We start from the raw sequence: 11,586 nt of genomic DNA on the forward strand, positions 1-11,586 counted from the left end.
AACGGCGGTTGGTGTTACCTCCCCAACATATACAACCTAGAGTTGAGAAGCTAGTAGGCCTAGTTGCAGACAAGATTTTAAGACGAATCGACACAAGAATTTACTGTATTGAATGAAAACAATAATTACCAAAGATCTTTCATCTCTGGATTGTGCTTACACGGCAGTTTTGGTATACCCGACGAACAAAGAAGTGTACGGTTCACTTAAATATGAATAGCGCTGGCAACAGACAACGGTTTCAAGAAAGTCCGGAAAAGCATGCAAATTTTCTATCAAAATTTTCATTCTGGTACAAAAAATCAAATTAAATTTTATCCGGACATTCTCAAATATTCTTACTGAATAGGTGGATAAAGGACATATACAAACTTGGCACAAAGGGAACTTTAAAGCCTGAAGACATTTATCAAGTAAAAAGTGAATTAGAAAGCAAAAGGATTACCGAAGACTTTATCCGGTTGTGGACTGATGAAATGAAAACAAAGAGGCCAAGTGTGTTACGGCTACTTTGCAAAACTTTCGCCGCGCCCGTTTTATTTCGGTGCATTTGCTATTCTTCATTGGACATCGCAATGAGGTGAATTAGCTATTCAATGACTGAATTGATAAGTCAAGTTTCAAATAAGATTTAATTGGCTGCATGGCAGAATCTCGCACTCATTGTGTCTCGGAGGATTGGTAGACTTTTTTACGGAAACGAAACCAGAAATGTCCACAAAAATTGGTTTAATGTACGCTTGGGGATTGCTTTTGTCATTGACTATTTCGGCTATGAGCTGCCACCCTTACATGATCTTTGTTCATGAAGTGGCAACCCACATAAAGATTGGTTTGACTGGTCTCGTCTACAGAAAGGTATGTGTCCGTTCGGTAATATTTTTGGCCTTCATTCGTAACTGCTGCAGGTATTACGACTTTCCTTATGTTCAATTTATGAAAGTCTAAATGGTAAAGTCATTAAAATCATGGCTGATGACGTGGACCAATTTGGTCGGACATTTGAGCACCTACATCATACTTGGAAAGGTCCCGTCGAAAGCGTAATATTTGCGTATTTTATCTATCGAGAAATTGGTGTAGCTGGTGTAGTCGGCTGTTCGCTTCTGTTATGCTTTATGCCATTGCAAGGTTTCCATACCTAACAGAAAATTTGAACATTCGTACAACGTTTATGTTTTGTACCCAGCGTTTCTGTCACGAAAAGCGACTAAACTTCAAACAAAATTGTCGAGACAAACGGAAGAGCGAGTAAGACTCATGAACGAAACAATAATTGGTATTCGAGTTATTAAAATGTTCGGAATGGAGCATGTTTCCAAGGATGTCATAACAAATGTTAGAAGGTAATTCACTAGATCAACTTCAATTGCACACCAGTTCACATTGCTTGATAGCTCAGAAATGGTCCTCATTCAATCGTTGCAACGAATTCACGCTCTGCTCGTGACGCTGTCATTACTAACTCGACTATCAATACTCGTTAGTATAGTGACCTACTTATATCTTGGAGAACTCATTACGCCGCATAAGGAATTCATAATATTCGCCTTCTTCAACTTACTTAATTGGTCAATGTTGTGGCAGTGGCCCTTCGCATTGATACAGTGTGGTCAAGGATATGTGGCTATACAACGAATACAGAAGTTTTTGCTGAATGAGGAGATGAGCAGAAACGTTTGGATCGAAAATGGCGACAGTGACGCAACTTTGAATAGGACAGTTTTTCCGAAAAAAAGCAATGAAACGATAGCGATTCAATTGGAAAATGTAACGTCGACATGGTGTGCCGGTAACAATCGCATGGCTGGAATATTTAATTCAAGTTTGAATGTTGCAAGGGGAGAGCTATGTGCGTTGATCGGACCAGTAGGATCAGGTTTCTACTTTTTTTCGCAGAAATTTTAGTCATTTTTGAGCTAAACATGAGTCTGGCCATCGCACTTCTGGCAAAAAGCTTCACTGACATATATGTAGAATAAGGGAAAATGTGTGTGGTCTACTTTAATTCCAGCAGTGCGTTGGTCTCATACAGTGAATTCTTTTCGAACTGTAAGATAACCTAAGCTTAAATTTGTTTAATACACCGTCCCATTTCAATACTCTATTTAAAGTATCACTCATGCTTAAAGTGCAATGTTCCCATTACCCATTACCTTTTCGGTATTATGTGTATCTCTTTCAAAATAACAAATCATCGATATTAATCAATATATTATATGTACAGGTACTGGCCACCTTTCGTTGGAATGTTTATGTTCATTTGAATTATCATTATGCTCTGCAACGTCCCATAATTTCTTATTCTAATTCAGTCGGTGGAAATGGTTTCGATATCCATTAATTGTGTGTTTAATTAACAGGAAAGTCAACTCTACTGCATGCGGTCACTGGCGAACTAAACATAAAAAAAGGATTCTGTGAAATTTATGGTAAGGTCAGTTATGCATCGCAAATGCCATGGATATTTGAGGGAACCGTTCGGCAAAACATTATTTTCTCCGAACCGTTCGACGAAGAGAAATTCCAAAATGTGATCGGAGTTTGTTGCCTCCAAAATGACATTGAACGAATGCCACGCAAAGATTTGACACTGGTTGGTGAATGTGGATTCACACTGAGCGGTGGACAACGGTCGCGGATCAGTATAGCCAGAGCGGTCTATCAGAATGCCGACATATACATTTTTGATGATGTACTGGCTGCTGTCAACTTTAAAATTGGAAAGTACATTGTCCAGCACTGTGTCCAAGAGTATTTAACAGGGCGCACTCGTATCATCGTAACGAACGAGCTGCAATATTTCAAATATGCACAGCATTTGGTTGTAATGTCAGACGGCCGGATCGAGGCGGACGGAACATTTGAGGAAATTCAGAATAAGGGATTGCTTTCATTCTGTCGGTTGAATGCAACTGACGTTGTTACTACCGACGCGGTAAGTAGGATCTTGTTCGGGTCTGACACTAACACGTTAATAATTCGTAACTTACTGAAATTTAACAGAAATATCAGACTCAAAAGTCCCTGACATCGTTGTTAACCGTATTGGGTGATGACAACTTCAATGTGAGGAACGTTGAAAAGCAATATGAAGGATCTAGAGTCGATGTGTACAAATTCTACTTTAAATCAATTCGCAGTGTGCATTTCTTGGTGTTGGTAGCTTTCCTGTTAATTATTTCGCAGTTCTTTGCGGGCGGCACTGATTACTTTATATCAAGCTGGAACACTGCGTATGGAAATTGGTAGACAGAGCTACAAACGGATTAAGTAAAACGTTTCTTCCCCTTTTCAGAACTAGTTGGGAGATCTCATTGTCAAGGTCTAAAATTAAAACGTTCAGCCTCAGGACTTATAATAGCAGCAATGAACCTGATACAGTGCTCACTAAAGATGCTGATGTGTGGCTCAACGAAAATTCCCCGTTTGTTTCATTGAACTGCGGTTTGATGGCAGCCTTAGCGGTTGCAACTGTTTATCGGACATTCCAGTTTTTTGAATTATGTTTGAGTGCATCGATAGCATTACACGACGATTTGTTTCTTAGCGTTTTGCGGGCTAAAATGAAGTTTTTCGACTCGAATCCAACAGGATGGATTTTGAAACGATTTTCTAAGGATTTGCTGAACATCGACACGAGGTTACCCCAAGCCCTAATTGAATTTCTATCTGTAAGCATTCAAAGTTTCCCTGTAGCCACTTGATTGTTCTGAGTCACTCAATCATACACTTTCAGTTTACACTTGAATTACTATCATCCATTATAATGGTACTGACGGTTGACTGTTGGCTGCTTGTTCCATCCACTATCATTACGATATTTTTCTGTGCATTGCGTTATGTATTCACCAACACGACCAAATGCGTGCAACGGATTGAATCGATTTGTAAGTTCAGTTCAGATCAACATTCTGTCGTTGAGATGAAATAAACCATTTTTATTCATTGTCAATTGTCACAAAACTTTCAGCCCTGGGACCACTATATTCCTACGTTAACAATACGCTTCAGGGCCTTTCCACAATCCGAATATCTAATGTGGACAACATCCTTCAGGAAGAATTTTACGCCCATTTGGATTTTAACACTGCGATTACGTACTTGAAAACAATGACTGCTCGAGCATTTTCTGCTTGGGTGGACGGTATATGCCTGGTATATATTGGAATATGTGCACTCATTTTCGTTTTATATGGAGATAGCGGTAAATGTTTAATCCTAATCTTAATAACAATGGCAAACGACAACGGGGTTATTATGTAATAAGCTATGCATCCACAGCATCAAGTAATTATTTTGGTTTTGCTCTGCTTCACTGTATCAACCTGATTGGAATGTGCCAATGGGGCACTCGTGATTCCACAGAAATAGAATACGAAATGACATCGGTGGAGCGAATCATCGAATACACCAAAATCAAATCAGAACCACCACTGAACATTCCTTCCGATCATCATCCGCCGAAACATTGGCCGTCGCATGGTGAAATTATATTCAAAAATGTTGATTTCAAGTATTCGAATAGTCGCGCATTGGTATTGAAAAATATAAATTTTCGAATAAATCCTGGAGAGAAAATTGGAATCATCGGCTATACTGGTAACGTACACAGGCTCCTATAGTCCAAGCCTGAACGCTAAACTTTTTTTTTTTACGATAGGAGCTGGCAAATCATCAATAATCGAAGCCATCTTTCGAATGCAAGAGTATAGCGGCGAAATAATCATTGACGGCATTTTGACTACCACATTGGGACTGCACGATTTAAGGAAAAACATTTCGTATATTCCACAGAATCCAATTTTGTTTTCCGCCACTTTGCGATTCAATTTGGATCCATTTGGTGAAGCAGCAGATGTTGAATTGTGGAACGCATTAAATCAGGTTAGTAATGTAATATCCATTGATTCATTGATCCATTTCACAACAATTTCCAAACGACAAATGGTAGACTACTTTCGTGTTTGTAACTTTCTATTTTGCCAAATTTATTTTGCTTCTGACATGAGCGGTTAAAACCACGGAGTTTTGGTGCTCATTGTAAAGAAGTAAAGAAGTCATTTCCCGGGGGGCCATTAGTAAAATCATTTACGTACAGGTTGAAATGAAAGAATTCATCAAAACATTACCCGGTGGACTCGACTACAAACTCGTCCAGGGCGGCTTAAACTTTAGCATGGGTCAAAGACAGCTGATTTCGCTAGCCCGCGCAATCATACGAAATAAAAAGATTTTCATAAGTGACGAGGCGACAGCCAACGTAGATCCGGAAACCGATCGACTCATCCAAGAGACAATAAGACTTAACTTTAACAGTTGTACCGTATTGACAATTTCTCATCAACTGTACAATATCATGGATTCCGATCGGATTTTGGTGTTGGAAAATGGACGCATTGTTGAGCTGGATAGACCGCTCGTGTTGCTACAGAAAACCGACGGATATTTGCGGAAATATTGTCATGATCCGGCAAGAATTGAAATGTTAACAAATCTGGCAAGAAAATCAAGTTTTGATTGAATTTGCAATTAATTTAGTAAACGGAGGATCGCTCGCTGTCTGTCCGACGTTGATCTTTCGTTCGTAGAACAATTTAACAACGTGGCTTAACAAACAAGCATTTTGTTCGTAAAATTCATTCATCAGAACATCTTTTTTAATTGATTAAAACTGGTTTATAAATTGCTCTAAAGCCAATTTAAACAACCAAAAAAATGTCTGATTTGAAGCAACCGAATACTGTATTGTATACACAACCATTCACAAGCTGGGAGAACAACATATCATAAATTCGTTTTAATAAAATTTCAACATTAAAAAAACGTAACATCGAATTTCATTCACAGCAATAACAATTCTTCATTAATTTCGGTTAAATATTGCCTTATGCGCATATACGATGAGGATATATAATCAACGTTGATTGGTGTATCCATTTGTACTATTTGTTGTGAAACAATGCGAAAAAAAGAACAACAACATAAATGCAGGTCAGTACTAATGGTCTATTTTGGGAGACTCGTACGCCTCTCTAATTCAATTCTATTTGAAAAGTTAGAAACAGTTCAATTCAACTAAATTTACATCGACATTTGGTTACATCAGTTGCTTTACTAGTTGGTCCACTCATATAAGCATACTAATGATTATATACAGTTTCACCAGTGACACGCACGACTAATCAAGCCGTAAGAGCGCTTCTGAATTTGAATTTTCGATGGATGAACCAATGAATTAAAAATTTCAACGTATTCTTGCATTATAATAAAGTGAGTCGAGCAAGCTGCCTTTGGTTAGGTTGGTGTACGTTTAATTTTGAATTTGCAGTGTATTACACCACTATTAACGAGTATGAGTGGTTCACTCATTGAGTGGACCAAATGGTAAAACCTCGATTTTTGAAGCCACCATAACACTTGCAGCGTCTCTAAGTCTCTCTGAATGGGTCTGTACTCTTTAATTTGCAATGAAAAAATGGTGAAAAAAATCATCAAGTCCATTAAAAAACGTTAATTGAAACTAAATTAGATTTACTTTGTATCGGTAAAAGCTACAATAGTAATACCGGTAGTGCGAGGTATAAGTTTTCAAAGATTTCAAATTTATTCTAGATCGCCACGCTCTCTTAAACATTTTTTTTAGCGAATATCCCTCCAAAAAAGCCCAATGCTTAGAAAAGCTTGAATCAGAAACTTTTGCCCACAGATTTTTAAAACAAAATTCTAACTTTGAGTGTAAAGTCTTCCGTTGCTCTTCTTATTCTTCTTCTTCTTATTCATTTGCCAATTAACTACTACGGAAATAACATTTTAAAACAATACCGAAACTGCTAGGGGCCTTGACCCTCATATTCTATCTTGCAAGATTTTTTCGTCTTATTTTGTGTCGACGAATCTAGTTTTTGAAGCAAGGCCTTTTTTTGGGGGAACTAAATTCTCGAAAATTCTCTTAAGTTTTTCATCACGTTTTATATGTTTCTCTAAAAAAGATCTAAGTCCCTCCATAGAGCAGTTTTTATGGCCTTTTTTTTAGTTGTTTTTCATGTTTCTGAACTAAGTCGGATTGTACTTTATAAGATTGAAAAGAAAACAGAATTCCGAAATTATAGGGAAATTTTCGAATTTTCGGAAGTGTATTCCAATTTACCTCAAAAACTCCACGTTAAAGGGTTTCAAGTTTCAACTAGAAACTTTATTATTAGTCATGGCCAAGGAGGGTACTGATGATACTGATTTATAATCGTCAAAGTCATTCTTCTATGATATTCACAGTTATGATATATCCGACGCCCAACAATTTTCACGTTCAAATGCGAGATCCAATCAATAATGTGCTCAGAATTCATTTCATCCTGATCCTTCGAACATGTTTCATGCGTTTCTTCCCATAATAAGATAATAAATAATTTGAAAGCCTATAGACCAAGATTTTATTGAAAATGCTTATCTTGTCCGTTTACAATGGGTTCTATTGAAAAGCTTTACACACAAGCACATTATGGTTTCATATAAGTGAAAAAAGCACTTCATTACGCAACAACAAAACGACCATTTCATCGTTCATCAAGAACTTTACAGACGAAATTTATTCATACCAAGAGGATTCGCTAAAATGTTTCAAACGACTTTTCTCCGATAAAGAAAACGTGTCTTTGTAGGGAAAAAAGCGTACGAAACTCTCTGTAGCACATTTTTGCGTTATTGTTTTCCAACAGCTTTACATCGTATTTTCCTAATGGTCTCCAGACTCTGTGACGATTGTATGGCTTTTGTGTAATCTTTTGACATTTTGTATTTAGATGAAGCTATATGATTGTGTATACATATACACATACAGTTCACTTTCATCGTTGTCAAAGCGTTTTATTCGGTAAAGTTCTATAAAAGTTTCGAATTTCGTGAGCAAATAGCTTTTTTGTCAACATGTCTTGTTTGACTATCACAACCTAGTCAGCCTGAAATGTCCAAATGAAAATCTGTTTCGCTCAAATTCAATTTTAAACGTTGAATCACTTTTGATTAAATTGAATAATTTTCTGAATGTTATCTCAGTCAATTTCGGAAATTAATTGAATGGAGCGTAACATTTATAATGAACTCATTGGACGTCGTATTTGAGAGGAGATGTTAGGGTAATATTTTGCGATTTTTTGTAGTGTTTGAGCATGGAAGTAGCGAGGTCCATATAGTCTACAGTGTCGTCTATAAAGGGACTGTACTATTTTTGAAAAATTATTTGAAAGCACCTTCAGAAATTTGGAAAATATTGGACAAAATTAGAAAATTTTCATTAAATTTAAGAAATTGTTTTTTTTTAGAAATTTTAAGAAATATTTGAGGAACCGATTTTTCAAAATAGTCTATGCTACGCTATACTCTCATTGTTTGATATTTTGAAATACTTGGGAGTAGAGATTTTTTTAAAACCAAGAAACCAAGAACGGTGTCCAATGACGAAAACGAGAACTTTTTATTTCGAAAGTTGTACTCAAACTTTGAAGCTTAACGAAAGACTATAAAAGTATTCAGTGAATCATACAACAATGAATTATACTTACATATTATCAAAAATATTCGTTAATTTTCATTAAATGACCATTGACTCTTGTTACGTACCTGTAAATAGAAGAGAAATAGTTGCAAATAAAGCCATTTATCATTATTATGGACTAAATACAATTTTTTAGATCCTATCAAAACTAGAAGAAAAAGAAAGTGGAAGGTTTATAATGTTCAGAGCTAGTATGAGAACAAAATTAAAGGAGACCATAGAGAATACCACTCAGCAGAACAACAGAAAAAAAAATCGGTTCAATTGGAATCAGTTCGAGAATAATAAAAACGGAAAGCAAAAACAAAATCAACAAAAAAAAAATCCCCTAGCAAAAATCGATCCAAAGTATTCGTAAGTTTTGACCTTAAAATATCATTAATTCCTGCTTATAATTTCTAAGAAATTGCCGAAAAACAACCCATCATAAAAACGAGCGAGCGAAACAAGCGAAAAAAAAATGAATGAACGAAATAATCAATCGCATTTGGTAACAAATAATTTGTTTTTTGTGAATATTAACCATATGTGTGCGTTTTTTCGGCGATAGTAAATTGTTTTTGAATTAGTTGGCCTTATCTTATAATATTTGAACAGCTTTTATGGTTTCTTCAGTTCATTATTTCCAGTTTCAGTTAGTTCATTTAGTCGACCATCATCTGTTAACGCTGTAATATTAACTTTGTTCGCTATAACGCGGATAAGATTTTTGTTTCTTTAAGGCTAGGTGTGTGATAGAACTATAAGCGTGAGTTGCATGGATAAACATCGTACAAATAGTTATCGAGCAATTTTTTTCCTCTTCAATTTTTTCTTTAAATTTTATTAAAAAATAATTTTTCAATGTTTACTGACAGAATTCGTTAAAGTAAAACAAAACAAAAAAATCTTCATAATTTCAAGGTTTTTTAATTGAATATGTTATTGATTTCTGTAGATATGTACAGACACGAGCGTAATATTTAACGTTTATGATAAACTGTTATAGTGTTTAATGTTTGAGCAATTGAACTCCTAAATTAACGTGCGGTACTGAGCGGTACCAACAATTTTTTTTTTTGTGTAGTTTGTTAATCAAAAACTCAAATTAATTGTTCGGTTTCGCTTGTTACGATACAGAAGACAATCGATATTTCATGGGTCACGTGGCCAAGCATCTGCAGAACAGAGATTAAAATTTAATGTTCGCTCGTTTCGGAAGTTTATATATTTTCAATGGTCCATTGTAAAACATGTAATTTAGTGATAAACCCCAGCTGTAAAAAAAATCCTTGAACTTCATTTGATAATTTTCTTGTGTTTTCTTGTGTAATCATTTTCGGAATAAATCGAGTTGCCACAACATTGCGAACTCAACGAATTTTTGGCACTTAGAGTCTGACTAAGAGAAAAGGTTGTGTTCATTTCCTTTTGACTCATACTTTATATACCTCCTCTGCTAACATACGATACGATAGTCATAACATTTTCAAGAGGAACTTTTTAATAGGCTTTTAAACATCGAAAATATGGGTTTCTTCACGGCAGAGTAAAATAAACCAGACAGGAGCGGTTCATTTTCTAAACGTCAAATAAGGGACCTAATAACCTGTATGAAAATGAACTCAAATGAACACTGACATCAATTGAAAAATTTTATTCGCAAAAAATATAGGGCTACTAGATTCAGGTCCCTAGTCAAATCAGCGCTACTGCCTGGTTAACTTTACTTTGTCGTGGTTTCTTCATGTAAATTTTAATGGCGCTAGAAGAGACAGATATAGTTTGAGAAAAATTGTTGCTGTTTTTCAGGAATACAGCAGACAAATTTATGAAAAAACACAATTTCTATGAAATTTAAACGAGTCTGCGGCACCTCTGACGAATACAAATTTTTAAGAATAGTTTTACTGTCGTCCTGTAAAGCAGTTCGCAATTGTGGGATCTACATCCACCTACTCAAGAATATTTCTGATTTTTTTTTATGAAAAGTCGCATTGAGAATAGCTGGTAGATTGATAGTAATATGGTTTAACTATTACCTAGCTGACTTGGCAAGCTAGCTCATCACTTATGTTGGACTCGCCTCGGATCAACTAAAATTCCCTTATTATGTAATGGTTATTTGCGTGACAGATGAACAGTTGAAAAGCAGAGTTCTCGTGTGAATTTTGCTGATCCGAGTCGAAGCCGAAACTTTTATTACTTTTGTAATGGATTTTTCATGCTGTGAGCGCTGAAAGTTCATGAATTTCGATGGGAAGAACGATTTTGTCAATAACTGTTACATAAATAGCGAGAAAAAGTGAAAAATCAAGGTAAATTTTGAGTCGAAGCCTTTTCTCTTTTCCGAATTATGTAATTTAAATGCTACGACCGTCGAAAGTTCATGAATTTCATGTAATGAACGATTCTCAACCCGCACGCATTTAAATCAAACCAAACTTTTCCACTGACCGTATTCTGCTTAGACTACGTTCGTAGTTTAAAATCGTATTCGCTATTTAATATCATGATATCGATAAGTATTTAATTATTTAAAGTTTCATCCACAGAAACCGGTTCCCTTTGTGTTTTTCTGAAAGTCGAAAGCTTAATTATTGACGCGTTCCTTTTTAAAACAAGGAAATAGATATATTGTTCGTGGAAACGTCCAATGGACATTTACAACTGTCCAAAAAACAACAACATGAAAACAAAAATCGAACCAAATTTTCTTCTGTTCGAATGCATAGGGTAAAACTATGAAATACGAGCCTCCACTGTATAATATATTTGAATGTTTCACCATGATATTATCTCCCATACCTTCGATTGTATTATTTCTATTTACAGTCGATTTTAACTCAATGCAGCGCGTTTGGGCTTATATTAGAAATTGAAGGGTTTTTTTAGTTTTCACAATGTAGAAACGTAACGCTGGGGCTCGTCTTACTGTAGAAGCTCGTACAGTAAAGGCTCGTATGACAGTAGGGGCTCGTATTTGGTAGTTTTACCCTATAAGTGATGGAATAATTTGAAAGATATATCCGGCAAAACACTTTTCTTGAACA

The 11,586-nt window shown here is 35.8% G+C and overlaps 3 protein-coding genes across 10 annotated transcripts in view; 2 read left to right on the forward strand and 1 right to left on the reverse strand.

Moving 5' to 3' along the window:
• The window catches only part of LOC119070437, a 106,086-nt gene that overhangs the window by 37,466 nt on the left and 57,034 nt on the right, over nucleotides 1-11,586 (reverse strand). The gene's annotated exons all lie outside the window — the stretch shown is intronic.
• LOC119070433 (probable multidrug resistance-associated protein lethal(2)03659) overlaps nucleotides 1-11,586 on the forward strand; it is a 37,720-nt gene that overhangs the window by 12,439 nt on the left and 13,695 nt on the right. The gene's annotated exons all lie outside the window — the stretch shown is intronic.
• LOC119070435 (probable multidrug resistance-associated protein lethal(2)03659) lies at nucleotides 95-5,772 on the forward strand. Of its 2 annotated transcripts, XM_037174778.1 has the most exons (14): nucleotides 95-292; nucleotides 350-580; nucleotides 651-858; nucleotides 909-1,131; nucleotides 1,190-1,346; nucleotides 1,398-1,879; nucleotides 2,364-2,938; nucleotides 3,007-3,236; nucleotides 3,299-3,674; nucleotides 3,740-3,890; nucleotides 3,974-4,207; nucleotides 4,285-4,602; nucleotides 4,664-4,887; nucleotides 5,102-5,772. In XM_037174778.1, the coding sequence occupies exons 1-14, from the start codon at nucleotides 213-215 to the stop codon at nucleotides 5,522-5,524; spliced, it is 3,912 nt and encodes a 1,303-aa protein (XP_037030673.1). In that variant the 5' UTR covers nucleotides 95-212; the 3' UTR covers nucleotides 5,525-5,772. The 2 variants fall into 2 exon arrangements, with proteins under 2 accessions (XP_037030673.1, XP_037030674.1); XM_037174779.1 differs by having other exon boundaries at nucleotides 651-1,131.

The sequence above is a fragment of the Bradysia coprophila genome (genome assembly GCF_014529535.1).
Source record: "Bradysia coprophila strain Holo2 chromosome X unlocalized genomic scaffold, BU_Bcop_v1 contig_79, whole genome shotgun sequence".
Taxonomy (NCBI): Eukaryota; Metazoa; Arthropoda; class Insecta; order Diptera; family Sciaridae; genus Bradysia; species Bradysia coprophila.

Coding starts and splice junctions, on each gene's coding strand:
- LOC119070435 (XM_037174778.1), top strand. CDS start 213: ATGAATAGCGCTGGCAACAGACAACGGTTTCAAGAAAGTCCGGAAAAG. Junction 293..349: donor CTATCAAAATTTTCATTCTG/GTACAAAAAATC, acceptor CTTACTGAATAG/GTGGATAAAGGACATATACA. Junction 3,675..3,739: donor CCCTAATTGAATTTCTATCT/GTAAGCATTCAA, acceptor ATACACTTTCAG/TTTACACTTGAATTACTATC.